Source organism: Mus caroli, chromosome 7 (assembly GCF_900094665.2).
Source record: "Mus caroli chromosome 7, CAROLI_EIJ_v1.1, whole genome shotgun sequence".
Taxonomy (NCBI): Eukaryota; Metazoa; Chordata; class Mammalia; order Rodentia; family Muridae; genus Mus; species Mus caroli.
The window spans coordinates 1,126,814-1,144,079 of record NC_034576.1 but is presented as its reverse complement, the minus strand read 5'-3'; the positions used below and the strand labels follow the sequence as shown (position 1 = coordinate 1,144,079).

Here is a 17,266-nt window from a genome sequence, read left to right as displayed (position 1 = left end):
CACATGAACACACACACACACACACACACACAGACATGAAAACAAAAAGCAAAGTGAGCAAACAAACACCTCCCCTGTCATGAAAACAGTCACCTTGCTCATGACCTTTCATTTCTCTGTGGCTCCCCAATACCCTCCAAGCCACAGACAAGCTTTGCAGCCTGGCCTTAAGGCCATAATCTAGGTCCTTTTTTTTTTTGAGGACTGCAGACTCATCTCTTCCATCTATGCAATGTCACCCTGAAATCAAGCTGCCACCTCCTCCCCACTTCAGATGCATCTCTGCCTTCTGCTTCTTGCCTAGTTCTTAGTTCTTCTCACATTTGGAAGCACCCTTCCTGGCCAGCGGTGTCCTGCCTCCCTGCCCAGGCCTCCTCTGCCCTCTCCAGGGTTGCCCCCAGCCTATCTTTGCCCAGGCTCTGTGGTCCTGGCAGGCAACATCACCAACTCTCCTTTCTTTTTTCTTTTTTCTTTCTTCTTTTCATCCCCAGTCCTCCTTTCTCACCCAGCCTTGGTTCCTCCATCTCTCGCCTCCCTTCTCTTCTCTGGGTTACTGGAACATGAGTGGACTGCTTGGTGTGTGGTATGTTAGATTTATGAGGCAACTTAAAGAGACAGGGTACTGGCCTCGACAGACTGGACTGTTTATTTCTAACAGTCAGGGGCTGATACATCAGGAAAGGGGTCTGACAAAAAAGGGAAGGGGATACTTGGAGTTTATAAGGGAGGTTTGGAACATGGGACGTTAACACAGCTTCAGGTAGCCACATGCTAAGTCCGCAATTCCTCCTGGAATAATTTGTCCAGATAAGGCTATTTTATGTTTAAGCCGCCTTGCTCCAGCTATCAGGATGTGGATCATAGTGGGAGACTAAGTTTGGCAACTCAGTGATGGGAAAGGGGTTGGAGTTTCAACATAGGACCTTTGTCTGGGTCTGACAGAGTTTGCTCAAGGTTTATTCTAACAAGATGTAGTGATAAACAGAATGTGTGTTTTACCAGCTGTGGCCATGTAACAAATGACTTCCTTATCCAGTAGCTTCAAACAAGGGCCTCTCTGGGAGCTGAGGATCTAGCTCAGTTGGTAGATTGCTTGTCTACCATTCATGAACAAAGCCATGGGTTTGATTCCCAGTACTGTGTTAAATAGGTAAGTTTTCCTAGCAGTTAGAATGCTTAGTCAGGAACCAAAAGTGTTAGCATGTTAACGTTTTCTTCTAGGCTCCACCCAGCAGTTACCTAGCAATAGTCAGGTATCAGAGCCTGGCTTCCTATAAAAAGACTGGGCTTTCTGGAGCTCTGACTCCTACTTCTGATCTCTCTCCCTGCTCCCTTCCCCCATTCTCTTGACATGTGTTCTTGGTCAGCCTCTCCTTTTTCCTTCCCCTTCCCTTCCTCCTCCTCCTTCTCCCCTCCTCCTCCTTCTCCGCCCCCCCCCCAGTCCTCCTCCTTCTCCTCCTCCTTCTCCCCCCTCTCTCTTTCCTCTCTGTCTGCTCTTTTTTTTAATGTCTCTACTCCTTTCTCAACTCCCCTTCTCATGCCCCCAAATAAACTATTTTATACTAGACCCATTGTATGGCTGGTACCTCAAGGGGTGGGGATGCCTCAGCATGGGCCTGCTAAGGCACCCCCTCCTGCTGCATCATACCTTGTTTTACAAAACATATCACCCAGCACTGTACAAACCAAATGTGGTGGGTAGAGTGGGGTGGAGGCAGGAGAACTGGGAGTTCAAGGTCATCCTCAGCTACACAGGGAGTCTGGGCCACACTTTAAAAAACAAGTGTTGGAGGTGGAGGGAGGAAGAAAGGAAAGGAGAGAGAGTGAGAAAGGTAGGGAGGAAGTGAGGGAGGGGAGGAGGGGCTGAGAGAGACCTTTACTGGGTGTCTTGAAACTTCCGCCCTGGGAAATCAGAGGACCCTATGGGGCACACTCTCAGCACCGGGACAGCACCCAGTGGGCACCTTTTTTTTTTTTTTTCCTTGACAATATCAATCTTGGCAAAGAGTGCACAGTCAACCTGAAGTGCACAGAGACATTCCACCCACCTTGGGTGTGTCTGGGAATTGGGTAGGAGGTCTTCAAAAGCAGAACTTTGCTTGCATCTTCCTCTTTGTAATAACCGCGTTCTAGGCAGCCCATGTTCTGGAACTCACTATGGAACAGGTTCTTGTAACAAATGCCTTCTTGACATTTTCTTTTTTTTCCAAATTGCATGGTAGGGGCTGGCAAGCCTGGCTCTCTGCTTGTTTTCTACATAAAGCTTTATTGCAACATAGATGCAGTGGTTTGTTTGTGCATCGTCTGTGGCTGCTTCCTGCTTCTGTGGAGGAGTGGCTCCAATCCTAGAGCAGTTGAGAGGACTAAGAGCATTCTCAGTAGGAGTCTGTTCTAGGAGTAGATGATTTTAGGTTGAATGCACTCAAGGTTGTCCTCAACTACATAGTGAGTTAGAGACCAGCTTAGACTACAAGAGGCCCTGTTTCCAAACAAACAAACAAACAAACAAACAAACCAAAAAATGTAGCACCCACTGTGGCTTTTCTGCTTGTCTTCTTCTTACCATCTTAGTCAGATGAAACACCATGATCAAAGCAAGTTGGAGAAGAAAGGATTTATTTGACTTACACGTCCATATCATGTTCATCATCATAGGAAGTCAAGACAGGAACTCAAACGGGGCAGGAACTGGGAGGGAGGAGCTGATGCAGAGGCCGTGGAGGAGTGCTGGTGTGCTCTCAACATTATCTTCTAAGCTTCCACAGAGCAGCCCACTAAGCTCTCAACACTCAAAGGCTTTCCTAGCCCAGAGTTCCAAGGTTCTTTCACAATCCTCCGTGAAACACATGGTCAGGTCTGTCACAGCAACACCCAACTCCAGGTGCCAATTTTCCAACCACGGTCTTTCCAAGTCCATTGTTTCACTGTCATTGGAGTCTCCTTCTTCAAGATTCTGGCACACACCGAAGACCAGCCTCTTGGACTGAACAACTACTGAATTCTTTGGTCATTGGTAGACAGCCATTTTTGGACTAGCTGGATCACAGCCTGTAATCCTTTCTAATTATCTTCTTCCTCCCCAACTCGCTTTTGGTCATGGTGTTTTATCATAGCAATAGTAATCCTAACTAGGACACCTCCTCACACTTGTGGTAGATGAAGGCTCTCAGATTTGAAAAACACTCTTTTTAAATGAAAAGTTATTTATTTATCTTATGTGTGAATGTTGTACCTACTTGAATTGTCTCTGAGCCATTTTTGTGCAGTGCCTGGGAAGGTCAGAAGAGGGTGTCTGAATCCCTGAAACTGGAGTTAGACATGGTTGTTGGGTGCTGGGATCCTCTGCAGCAGCAGCAGCAAGTGCCACTGACCTACCTTTCCAGTCCCAGGAGAATTACCCTTTACTGTTACTGTTAGGGAAACTGTGTGGTCAGGACTGAGTTCAGTGACTGTGTTTGGAACACAAGAGGTGTTAAATAATTGTTTCAAGAAGTTGTGAGTGAGCAGTCTTCCAGTAGCAGCCTTTGGATGAAGACATAGAACTCTCAGCTCCTCCTGTGCCATGCCTGCCTGGATACTGCCACGCTCCCACTTTATGATAATGGACTGAACCTCTGAACCTGTAAGCCAGCCCCAATTAAATGTTGTTTTTTATAAGAAAAAAAAAAAGAAGTGTGAGTGAGCACTCACAAGTGCACACTAAGGCCAGTTGTTCTTTTTTCTTTTGGAATGACCAATCATTTCCTAAGCATAACTTCTTACAAAGGGAATGTCTGGGTCAACAGTATACACGGATCATCCTGTGACAGGTGTCTGACTAGACTTTCAGGAACACCAGATAATTGACTCCCACCAACAGGGAGTTTCCCCTGATCCTTGACAACACTGACTATTTATTATAATTTTCAATGTTGCCAATCTGATAATTGAAAAATATTATCTCCTTGTCACCTTCATGAAGACAAACAGCTGTCAAGTGTGCTGACATTTTGTAGTGACAGGATGTATTTGCCCACTGTCTATAGCTTTTTTCCTTCCTTTCTTTTCCTTCCTTCCTTCCTTCCTTCCATCTGTCTGTCTGTTTGTCTGTCTTCCTTTCCTCCTCTCCTGCTTCTAGACACTAACACTTTGGTATGTTTTAAATATATTATTCTTTCCTTTTGGTGTATAAGTGTGTGGACACATACATGCCGTGGTGGAAGGACAGAGGACAACTTTTGGGAGTTGATTTTATCTTTCCACCATGTTCTAGGAATCAAACACAAGTTGCAAAGCTTGTATGACAAGTGTCTTTACCCCATGCACCATCTCACTGTTGTTTTAAAGCCAGTATCCTTCTTTTCCTTCAAATCCAATGGTCCAGGTCTCAGTTTCCTCCCTCAGATCCAAAGCCCATACCCCAGACTTCCACTCTTAAACACAAGAGTCCAAATCCTACCCTTCTCCCTCAGACTCAGGAATCTATACTTCACCCTCCTCCCTCAGACCCAGGGGTCCAGGTCCCAGCCTTCTTCCCTCCTTCACAAGGCCTACACAGAAAGTGCTATCATTAACTATTATTTAGAGGAGAAAAACCATGTTTCATTCTACATGAACTTTGGTCATTGGTAGACAGCCATTTTTGGACTAGCTGGATCACAGCCTGTAATCCTTTCTAGTTATCTTCTTCCTCCCCAACTCGCTTTTGGTCATGGTGTTTTATCATAGCAATAGTAATCCTAACTAGGACACCTTCTCGATGTCTGGAAATGGAAATGCTTGGTACCAAACTATCTATCTATCCATCTATCTATCTACTTTATTTATTTTCTTCCTCCCAGATACTATTCTTCTGCATGGATCTGGCTGTCCTAGAACTCCCTCTGTAGAACTGGCGGGTCACAAACTTATGGGTTTGCCTGCCCCTGTCTCCGTAATGCTGGGATTAAACGCGAGAACCACCACCACCCAGCTACTTTCACTTTCTCACTTTCTCACTTTCTCACTTTCTCTCTCTCTCTCTCTCTCTCTCTCTCTCTCTCTCTCTCTCTCTCTCTCTCTCTTTCTTTTTTCCCTCAACTTCAGGACGCCTTTGAATTGGTTGAGTGTGACAACATTTGATCTGGTAGCTGACACGCCTGTCAACCTCGGCCGCACCCCATCTCCAGAAACTACGTTTCCCAGCATTAAGTGCGCCGTGAGCCTACTTCCTAAAGCCCCGCCCCCACATCTGGTCACTCCCCAAAGCCGGGTTCTGGTGGCTGTGCGATTCCACGTTCACGCTACTCGAGCGCACGTGGGTTTCTGGGCAGCGCGTTCGTCTGCGGAGTGGCCTGGAGTGCAGACCCACGGACACCCTTTTCCCCAGCCTGGGATGAACCGCTTTCTGCTGCCGGTGTCCGTAGTGGGCACGGTGATCGGCGGCACCGTGCTGCTCAAGTGAGTCTGCGCGCTTGGTGGTAGGTTTGCGACAGGGGAGTGCCGAACAAGGCCAGAGAAGGATCCCTTGTCCTAGGTCCTCAGACGAATTCTTCCCGCTCACCCACTAGTACGGCTTTTCCGGGAGAGGAGGGCGGGTCACCTCTTCAAGGTCACCTAGGGAGAAGGGGTGGAGCATGGATCTTGTGCTCATTTTATCTCTGGACCACACTACTTCTTCTCTACCCTTTCCTCTTTGCCCAGCCTGTTTGCCTCCCCTTCCTTCCTTTCTTCCCTTTCCTCTCCTCCCCCGTCCTTATTTCCTTCCTTGCGTTTTTCAGACTGGGTCTCACTATGAAGCCTTGGCTGGCCTGGAACTCGTTATATAGACCAGGCTGATTTTGAATTCATGAGATCTACCTGCCTCTGCCTCCTGAGTGCTGGGACCAAGGGCATACGTGTCTGTCATCGCTAACAGCTTACATGAGGTGTTCCCCACCCCCCTGCATGTATGCATATGCTATGCTGTCGGAGATTAAAAGAAGATGTTAGATCCCATGGAACTGGAGTTATTGTGAGTCACCGTGTGGGGTGCTGGGAGCTGATCCTGGGTCCTCTGTAAGAGCAGCAGTGCTCTTACTGCTGAGACATCTCTCCAGCTTCTTGATGTATACACACCCGCTTCCCAATCATGTTCTCCAACTTCCATGGACCCCTTCTGACACATGCTCCTTCCAACGTCATGCATTCTGTCTGTCTGTCGGTCTGGTCTGTCCATCCATCCATCTATAGACAAGGCAGCATGTAGCCTTGCTGGTCTTGCGCTTGCTCTGCAGTTGAGGATGATGACCTTAAATTCCTGGTATTCCTGCCATTGCCTCCCGAGTACTGGGCTTGCAAGTGTGTGCTACCACTTCTGGCTATTGTCTTTTGTTTTTATAAAAGTATAAATAAACGATTGTGACCTCTTGGAGATGTTCCAACGTATAATGCTTTTCTGAGGCCATGACGAGGACTCCCGTGTGTTTGGGTGCTTTGGTGATGGATGTGAGCTTACAAGTGGTTTGCCCCAGCTCATAAATCTTGAGGCAGGCACGAGGCAGACAGAACTCACTGTGCTGTTTCTCACCTTCAGGGACTATGTCGCTGGTGGGGCTTGTCCCAGCAAGGCCACCATACCTGGGAAGACTGTTATCGTGACAGGAGCCAATACAGGCATCGGGAAACAAACTGCTTTGGAGCTGGCTAAAAGAGGTAAGAGCAGCACCTGCTCCGGGGTTTGAAGAGTTATGTGCACAGTGTTGTGTATGGCAGCCTTGTTTATAATACCTCGAAGGCAGAAGCATTCCAGGTATCCATTTGCAGACAAATAAACAGAATATGGCTCATCCATACAGTGGAATATTACTATGCTTTCAAAAGGAAAGGAATTCAGACATGCTTCTGTGTAATGATTCTACAGGATGTTGTGCTAAGTGAATAAAGGCAGACACTACACACACCCTAACAACTCCATAATTCACATTCTCAAAAAAATCCGAAACCCAACCTGTTTTTATTATGTAGTGTGTGTATGTTGGGGTGGAGTGGGTTCGAGTTTGCCGTCTGTGTGGACAGCCATGGAAGCTGGTTCTCTCCTTCTGCTGTGTAGGTCCTGACATTGAACCCTGGTCCTCAGACTTAGCAGTAAGTGCTGTGACCTGTTGAGCCAACTGCCAGCCTTAGTATTTGTATATCTTGATATGTTTGCTTTGTGTGTATAGGGGGGAGGTGGGTACACATGTGCATATGCGTGCACATCCTTGTGGAGGACAGAGGATAGCCTCTGGTGGCATTTCTCAGAATAACAGTAGCACATTTCCATACGTCCTTCGAATATTTTCGTCTTCCCACATGCCTTTAGAATATTTTCATAACACCTCCTCTTCCCCCAAATCTCCTAGCTCCAGGAAACCTGCATCATTTCTCTTTGTGGATTTACCTCTTCTGGACATTGCATATAAATGAATGCATGTATGAATGTCTGACTCACTGAGTGTACAGTTTCAAGGTCCGTTCACCTTGTCATATGTCAGTGCATTACTACAGTTATGGCCGAATAGTATGCTATTGCATGGATAGACTGCAGTTAGTTTATGTATTGATTAGTGGGTGGACATTTGCTATTTTGTGTGTGTGTGTGTTTTGGGGATTGAACCCAGGGTGTCTTGTTTGCTAGGCAGGTGGTTTACCACTGAGCCACACCCCAGCCCCTCACTGGGGGATTCTAGGCAGGTGAGATGAAGTACATCCTCAGCCCTGTTTTGACTTTTTTGAGACAGGTTCTTACCAAGTTGCCCAGGCAGGTCTTGAACATACTTTGTAACCTAGGCAGGCCTTGAACTTGCAATCCTCTTGCCTCAGCCTCCAGAGTCACTGCCATTTGAAGTCTACATCACCAAGCCTGGGAATAGTTGAGTTTCCATCTTTTGGCTATTGACTGTGTTACTGAGAACACTTGTGTGCAGGATTAAGGTGAGTGTATGCTTGTATTTCTGTTGGACAGATGTGTAGGCTAGGTGTGTTCTCTTTTCCTGTTCCAGGAGGCAACATTATTCTGGCCTGTCGTGACATGGAGAAGTGCGAGGTGGCTGCAAAGGACATTCGGGGAGAGACCTTGAATCCCCGTGTACGTGCTGAGCACCTAGACTTGGCTTCCCTCAAGTCCATCCGAGAGTTTGCAAGGAAGATCATTAAAGGTAGGCAAGAGGACATTGACTTTTCCAGCCAAGGTTTGTAGCTTCAGGTTAGCCTCTGAGGTACCTAAAGCCTGTAAGCTCTGGAGCAGAGGCTGGCCAACGGGGTCCGCTGGCTAAATGCGGCTGCTACCTGGTTTTCTGTTCTCTTCATAAGATCAGCTAGCTGTGCCTGCTTGGGAGAGTCCATCATGACCTGGCTTGTGGACTGTTGACATTCTCTCAGAGTAGGAGGGAGCAGTGGTTTGAGTGAGAATCACCTACACAGGGTCATGTGTCTGAATGCTGGTGTCCAGTTGCTAGGACTTTTGGGAAGGATTTGGAGGTGTGGCCTTGCTGGAGTGTCAGTGAGCGTGAACTTTGAGGTTTTAGAAGCCTACAGCATTCTCAGTTAGCTTTCTCTTGCCTCGTGTGTATGGATCAGATAGAAGCTCTAGCTATTGACCCAGCCCCATACCTGTCTGTCTGCTGCCATGCTCCCCACTTTGGTGGTCATGAACACTAACACTCTGAAACTGTAAACCTCCAATACATTTTTTGTAAGTTGCCATGGTTATGGTGATATTATTTTATCTTAAAGATATGTATGTATGTATGTGAGTGTGTATGTATTTATGAATGACTATGTCTATACATACACACACACACACACACACACACACACACACTCTCTACAAGGAATTGGCTCACCTAGTTGTAGAGCTGACAAGACCCAGAGCTGTTGCTCGCAGCTTGGAGACCCAGGACATGCAGGTCCTGGGCAGAGGTTTCAGGTTCCAGACTGGATTGAGTTTAAAGTCAGAAGTGAGTTGATGTTCGAGCTTGAAGGCCTTTGGGGGGAAGAATTCTCCCTGCTCTGCGGTTGGGGCTTCTGAAGATTGCATGAGTCAAGGCATGGCATATATGCCGCAGACCCTCTGGGTCCCTTTGTCTGCATGGAACGGGTCTCTGGTCACAGGTGGGCAAGGAGTTGGCAGGAATTGAATGACAGACAGATGCACACAGGAGAGGTTGTGTAGAATCTGAATGTAATTTGTCAAATTGAGCATCAAACTTTTTATACAGAAGAAAATAGGGAAGTTAGGTGACACGTCGGCAAAGTACAAATGAGGTTACCGGATGCTTAATGACTCTTACACAGAACAGAGGAATGTAAACACAAAGACTGGCAGGAACTGGGCAATAAAATAACTGAGACAAAGTCAGCCCTATCTAAGGTCAGCTGTAGTCTTAGAAGCCAGGTGTGAGGTCTTTTCACTCCTAGGGCAAGGGCTTTCACACCCAAGTCATGGTTCTAATTAGGGAGTTCTGTTCTAGCTAATCATCTCATGAATAATGCAATACTCTAAAACCACAGCCCGATCTACTTCCTAAACCATTGTAAATTCCTGTATATGGGAGCGACTTGGCTTTTATTCTAAGTGATAGTTTAATACCAGAGGCAATTCTGAATGTCACTGAATAGGCAACATTCTTACTGAATTCCAAGCCCATGGTCAGCTCAAGGACCTTCTAGGACGTTGGAACACTGGTGAAGGCTTAGCTATGTCAGATTTCAATCTTAAAAGGCACTTATAATAAGATAATACTAAAAGAGAGCACGTGGCTCCATACACCAGACTAACTCGGGAATAGGGTATGAGTATATGGGTTAATGAGAACACCAAGACTCCAGGAGGTGAGCTTCCATGAAACTCTGCCTCTCGGCCTGCTAAGCAGACTTCATCAGAGTGTGTGTGGCACATATACACCTCCCCTTACCACTTTAAAAAAAAAATAAAAAAAATGAACATTTTTATTAATTTATTTTTTTGAGACTGGGTCTTACTGTGTAGCTCTGGCTGGCCTGGAACTGTCTATGTAGATGGGTTGGCCTGGAACTCACAGAGATCCACCTGCCCCTGTCTCTTGAGTGCGAGGATTAAAGGCATACACCACCACACCTGTCCCTGTCCCCATCTTAACTCATTATGTTACACACAATATCTCAGTAGGTCAGGAGTTCAACATGCTTCTTGAAAAGGTTTTTTTTTTTTTTTTTTTTTTTGAGACAGGGTCTTATGTATTATCTAAACTGCTCTTAAACTCAAAATCCTCCTGCCACAGACTCCTGAGAGCTGAGCTTACAGGTGTGCACCACTGTGCCATAGCACTTAGGACCTTGGGAATGCTAGGTTAAAGACTGCTGCTGAACCACACCCTCAGCCCTTTACTAGTTCATTCTGGGCAGGCACTCTACCATTAAGCCACACCCCCAGCCCCTCAGTAGGGGATTTTAGGCAATGCCCTACTGCTTCCTCACCTGGAGACTCTAGGCAAATGCTTTACTCCTGAGCTCCATTCTCACTTAGTCCCATGGCATCTTTTTGGGAGTTCATGGCAGAGTAGACCCTGACTGTGCAGGATGAAGGATGGACCCAGTGGTGGGGATGTGTTACAGTGATTAAAACCACAGCATCTACAGTGTGATTGGGAGACAGGAGTCAAATGGAGAGCCAAGAGTCAGATCTGGGGAGTGGGACACCGTGCTGCCGTGGACAATTCGCAAGGCTAGCAGCTGGATGAGGTTGCACTTATTTCAGAATTGGGTCTGAAGTTGAAGGGTAATGGAGAAGGGCAGGACACCGACTCATCCTTGCTCCCAGCCTTTCTGGTGATGTGAGGGCAGTGACGAGTCAGAAGCGCTCTATGTATCAGGTCACATGATGATGTGTGTGCTGCTCGAGGGCAGTGCCTGAGCTTTCTTGTGAGTGACCTTGGATAATCCCAGGGCTCATCTGGCAAATTCTGTATTTCTGTCACAATGAGGGGTGACAACCTTTTAGGTGATGTCAAACTGTCATGCATCAGTATTTTGAATAGGGCCATAGCTCCATCTTTTAAAAAAAGATTTATTTATTATATGTAAGTACACTGTAGCTGTCTTCAGACACACCAGAAGAGGGCATCATATCTCATTTTAGATGGTTGTGAGCCACCATATGGTTGCTGGTATTTGAACTCAGGACCTCTGGTAGAGCAGTCAGTGCTCTTAACCACTGAGCCATCTCTCTAGCCCCATAGCTCCATCTTGAAGCAACTGCCAGGAAGTACAAAGTGTATTCCTTATTTTAATTGATTTATTAAAAATTATTTATGTGTGGTGGGCAGTGGTGGTGTGTGCCTTTAATCACCCCTGCACCTAGGAGGCAGAAGCAGGAGAATCTCTTTAAGTTTGGGGACAGCCTGGTCTACAGTGTGAGTTCTAGGACACCCAAGGCTACACAGAGAAACCCTGTCTTGAAAAAACAAACAAAAGAAAAATGAAAAAATTATTTATGTGTATAGGTGTTTTTATTACATACATGTATGTGCAGCACTCACGTACAGTGCTTGCAGAGGCCAAAAGAGGGCCTCTGGAACTGCATGGAGGACTGTGAGCCAGCATGTGGGAGCTGGGAATCAAACCCAGGTCCTCTGGAAGAGCTGCCAGTGCTCTCAACCTCTGAGCCACTTCTCCAGCCATTTGTTAACATTTAAGTTATATTTACTGTAATTATCTATCTATCTATCTATCTATCCATCCATCCATGTATCCATCTGTCAGTGTTTGTATGTATGTATGCATGTATGTATGTATGTATCTATCATGTATGTATCTATCATCTGTGTATCTGTGTATGTATATATCATGTATGTATGTATCTATCATCTATGTATCTATCCATCATGTATGTATTTATGTATGTATGTATTGTCTATAATCTATGTATCTATGTATGTATGTATGTATCTATGTATGTATGTATGTTTGTTTGTTTGTATGTATGTATGTATGTATCTATCTATCTATATCTATCTATCTATAATGTATCTATCTACCTATCTATTATGTATGTATATTTTATCATCTATCATCTGTGTATCTGTATCTATCTACCATGTATGTATGTATGTATGTATGTATATATGTATGTATGTATGTATTTATCTATCTGTCATCCATCTAGCATTTGTGGGTGTAGATTTGTCACAGCACACATATGGAGATCAGAGTACAATTTGCAGGAGCAGTCAGTGCATGCGTGCATATGTGCACATGTGTGCATACATTTACCACAGTGTATGTGTGGAGGTCAGAGGGGTTGGTTCTTTGTTTCCATCATGTGGGCTTTGGAGCTTGAACTCAGGAAGTCAGTCTTGGCAGCAAGTGCCTTTCCCTCCTTAGCCATCTGTCTCCATTGCCCTTTTTTAAACTTTTGAGACTGGCTCTGAGCTGTGCTGAATAGTCAGTGTCCTGAATAGCTACGATTACCACCCTTCAGCAATCACTTCTGGCTTTTTTCTTGATATATATGTTTTAGATTATTTATCGTGTGTGTGTGTGTGTGTGTGCGCGCGCGCGCGCATATCTGTCCACTTGTGCCACGGTGTTGGCAAGCGCCTTTGCTCTTTGAACCATTTTCCAGCCCATTTGTTCCCAGCACAGCTACCTCTGGTGAGTTCTTTGTAAAAAACGTCTCATTACTTTTAATTATGTGTATCTCTATGGGTCTGTGAAGATGGGTGTTTTGGATCCCTCTCCTGTGTAGCGGGGGTTGCAGGAGGTTGTGAACTGCCTGATGTGGGTGCTGGGAACCACATTGGACTTGTGTCTTCTGCAAGAGCAGTGTGTACTCTCAGCTACCAAGCCATCGCTAGTCCAAGAGAGTTTATTTTTATTTTTTAAAAATGAAACCACTTATTGGCCTGAGAAACCATCTGTGGTCAGAATTTATTTATTGATGAAGTAGGAGAGTTCTCTTTTGAGTGTGTTTGGTTTTCAGTCTTGCTGGAATATTCATTTCAGGAAGGTGGTAACCTCAACTCTCCTGTCCACCCTGTATTTCCAGTGTCCAATAATAGGTGCTTAGAATATACTTGGTGATTAACTAGTAATTACCTGGTTCTAGCAGGCAGGTACTAGTATCCATTTTATTTATTTTTTATTTTTTTAGATTTTGTTTATTTAGTTATTCTGCCTGGATATATGCCTGCAGGCCAGAAGAGGCTCGTTACAGGTGATCATGAGCCACCATGTGGTTGTTGGGAATTGAACTCAGGTCCTCTGGAAGAACAGACAGTGCTCTTAACCTCTGAGCCATGTCTCCAGCCCCCCTTTATAAAGGTTTTATTTATTTTATTTGTATGAGAACACTGAAGCTGTGTTTACACACACTGGAAGAGGGCATCAGATCCCATATGGTTGTGAGCCACCAAGTGGTTGCAGGGAATTGAACTCAGGACCTCTGGAAGAGCAGTCAGTGCTGTTAATCACCGAGCCATCTCTTCAGCTCTGTTATCCTTTTTAATAAAGGAAGAAACTGAGTCTCAGAGAAGCAATGTGAAATGGCCAGTGTCAAAAATCCAGTCAGGTTTTTTTTTTTTTTTTTCCAGACAGAGTCTCACTCTGTAGCCTAGGCTGGCCAGGATTATCAGGCTTGAGAGCTAAGCTTTGAACTCTTGTCTGCCTGGTTGCAGATAGGATGTGCCTCCATCCCTCCCCACACCCCCACGCCAACTGGGAATCAAACCTGGGACTTTGTCCACGGATGGTAGTTGGTTCTAGAATCTTCTGGGAGATAAACTCCTGGGCTCGTCTGTCAGGGAGTTTCCAAAGGCAGTTAATTGGGATGAGAAGACTGAAGACGTATTCTGACTGGGCAGTGTCATCATCCCATAGGCTGGGGTCCCAGGCTGAATTAAAAGGAGAAGCAGTCTCTCTGTGCCGGGATTAAAGCCCTGTGCCACTAGGCTCAGCAGTGACTTATTTTATTACTTATTTATTTTTGGTTACATATATTGGTGTGTCTGTACGTGTGTCTGTATGTGTGTCTGTTCGGGTGTCTGTACGGGTGCCTGCAGAGACCAGGACAGGGCAATGGGTACTCGGGAGCTGGAGTTACAGGAAGCTGGGACTCCTGACGGATGTGACTGTTGGGAACGGAAGTCCGCTCCTCTGCAAGAGCCAGCCGTATGTGCTCTTAGCCTCTGAGCCATCTCTCCAGCCCTGAGACAAGGTTTTGCTTTATGACCCTGGCTGGCCTTGAACTTGTAATCCTGCCCCAGCTTCCCTGGTAGCCTGCACTGCCACCTGCGGCTTGGAGCTTGTGTTCGTCATTGGTGCCTTATATTCCACTCACCCACTGGGTGACAAGTAAGATCCTGGTCCACATCTCTTCGGTGGAGACACCCAATTCCTTAGTCCGCTGACACTCTCTTGGAAGTGTTATGGATTCAGTATGTCTCCATGGGGGAGGCTCTGACTCTTAGGATTTCAGAAGGTGACCTTGTTTGGAGATTGGCTCTTGTAGAGGCTATCAAGTTGAAGTGAGGTCATCAGGATGGGCCCTAGGTCAGTGTCCCTGGTGTCCTCATTATGGGAAACTGGGACACAGAGGGCTGTGCACAGAGGGAAGATGTGGGTGGAGTTGGCCATCTACTAGCCAAGGCCTGGGGCAGATTCTCTTTGTCAGCCCCAGCTGGTCTAGCCCTTGCTAAGATCCTGATCCTGGCTTCTCAGCATCTTGGCCATCCATTTCTGGTTCTTTTAAAGATTTTTTTTTTTTTTTTTGGACAGGGGTAGGTTTTTTTAAGACAGCATTTCTCTGTCTATCCTGGAACACACTCTGTAGATCAGGCTGGCCTCAAACTCACTGAGATCCTCCTGCCTCTGCCTCCAAGAGTGTTGGGATTAAAGGCGTGCACCATCACTGCCTGGCTAAGATGTATTTATTTTTATTTTATTTGTATGAGTGCTTTGCCTGCGTGTATTTATATTTACCACGTTTGTGCCTGGTACACAAGGAGACTAGAAGAAGGCATTGGATCCCTTAGAACTGGAGTTATGGACAATTGTGAGCTACTGTTTTAGTGAGGGTTTCTGTTGCTGAAATGAAACACGATGACCTAGAGCAGTTTGGGGAGGAAAGGGTTTATTTGGCTTATATTTCAACATTGAAGGAAGCTCAAACAGGGCAGGGACCTGGAGGTAGGAGGAACTGATGCAGAGGTCATAGAGGGGTGGTGCCTACTGGCTTGCTCCTCATGGCTTGCTTCGCCTGCTTTCCTATAGAACCCAGGACCACCAACCCAAGGATGGCACCAACCACAGTGGGCTGGGCCTTCCCCTATCAATCACCAATTAAGAAAATGTCCTAAAGTTTGCCTACAGCCATATCTTATAGAAGCATTTTCTCAATTGAGGTTTCCACCTTTTAGATGATTCTAGCTTGAGTCAAGTTGACATAAAACCACCTAGGGCAGCTACCATATCAGTGCGAAGAACTGAACCCAGGTACTCTTCAAAATCAGCAAGTGGCTTAGCCGCTGAGCCATCTCTCCAGCCCCAATTACTGTTGTTCAGGTTGCTTGGTTTGTAGCGTTTCGTGATGTCAGCCAGATCAAGTGTCCAGGATCCTCTTTAAGAACAATATGTATGCACTCCTAACTCCAGTCCCTATTTATGTTCGTTTGAAACAACGTGTCTAGCCCAGGTTGTCCTTGAACTCCCTGTCTATATAGGATGGCCCCAGCCTTTTAATCCTCTTAGCCTCCTCCTGTATGGATTATAGGTATTTCCACTAGAGTTGTTTCATGTGGTACTGGGGACGGGAGCCAGAGCCTGGTGCATGCTACACAAGCAGTAAACTTGAGCTGTATCCCTAGCCCCGAGGACCTCACTCGATCTAGATCATCTCTGTGACAGTCAAGGTTATGTGTTGAACTCCTAGGGATCAGGCTCAGTACATGGCTGTGGGAAGATGAGGTAGAGGTTGCTCACATCATGGCTGACTAAGTGAGCGGGCAGAGAGTGGGGCTAGAACTCAGGACACTTTGGTAGTTTCCAAGACCTTCCCCCAGTAACTTACTTCTACCAGTCAGGGCCCATCACTCTCACCTTTGGCCTCTTGTCGTGGAGCATCCTCCCCGTGTCCTAGCCTGGCCCTTCTCCTTTCGGAGGAGAGCAGCCAGCTCTGTTGCATCAGAACCCATTCCATGATCTTACCCAAGCGGTGCGCGCGCGATCATCTCCTCAAAGATCCACCTTCCCGGGCGCCAGGTAGACAGGAACGTGTGTGGGACACTGTCCTACCTTCAGGCAGGGGTGGAGTCCACCTTGATGTATCTGACCTCACCCATGTCTTCTAGAGGAGGAGCGAGTAGACATTCTGGTCAACAATGCAGCCGTGATGCGGTGCCCACACTGGACCACTGAGGATGGCTTTGAGATGCAGTTTGGTGTCAACTACTTGGGTGAGGCCTGGGCTGGTTTTACATGGGATGAGAGTTGGTTCTTGATGTGGAGTCACCCACGCTGCGGTGTGTGTGGAATCTTGCTCCATTCTTTTAAAATTTATTAACGTATATGTTTGTACCATAGACTGGGTGAATCCTCATTTCTTTTTCCTACTATTTAAAAATTACTTTGAGGTCATATAAATGATGGCATTTTCATGTGTGTGTGCCCTCCTACCTTGGTCTCGGTTGTTCCTCTCCCCCACTTAGCTTCCCCTCCACCCTTCTCTTTCTTCCCCCAGTTAGTCACCTTTCATAGTTTTATTTTTGTGGCTGTATAAAACACCCTGGCAGAAAAGCAGCTATGGGAGAAAGGGTTTGTCCGCTTCACAGTTCCAGGTTACAGTCCGTCACTTGAGGAAGGCAAGGCAGCCAAGACCTGCAGTGGCTAGTCACTGCACATCTGCAGTCAAGTGCAGAGAGATGCATGTGTGCATGCTCGTGTTCAGCTGGCTTTCCTCACTCTTAGTGCAGGGCTCAAAAGGAGCAAACAGCAAACTCCCGCTTTCAGAGAAGACCCTCCCACATCAGTGTTCATAATCAAGATACCCCTACAGACAGGGGCACAGCCAACAGGACCTATGCGGCTCCACTTTGAGGCTCTGTTTTCAGGCTACATTGTACAAGGTTGACAATGAAAGTGACTTCTTTCTTTCTTTCTTTCTTTCTTTCTTTCTTTCTTTCTTTTCTTTCTTTCTTTTCTTTCTTTCTTTCTTTCTTTCTTTCCTTCCTTCCTTCCTTCCTTTCTTTCTTTCTTTCTTTCTTTCTTTCTTTCTTTCTTTCTTTCTTTCTTTCTTTCTTTCTTTCTTTCTTTCTTT

The 17,266-nt window shown here is 46.1% G+C and overlaps 1 protein-coding gene across 1 annotated transcript in view; it reads left to right on the top strand.

The window, feature by feature from the left end:
- The first annotated feature begins 5,260 nt into the window (after positions 1–5,260).
- Rdh13 (retinol dehydrogenase 13) overlaps positions 5,261–17,266 on the top strand; it is a 16,748-nt gene continuing 4,742 nt past the window's right edge. Inside the window, exons 1-4 of the mRNA XM_029479247.1 lie at positions 5,261–5,418; positions 6,533–6,651; positions 7,980–8,135; positions 16,302–16,406. Coding sequence (XP_029335107.1) covers positions 5,354–5,418; positions 6,533–6,651; positions 7,980–8,135; positions 16,302–16,406 — 445 coding nt within the window. The 5' untranslated portion in view covers positions 5,261–5,353. The remainder of the gene's footprint in view (positions 5,419–6,532; positions 6,652–7,979; positions 8,136–16,301; positions 16,407–17,266) is intronic.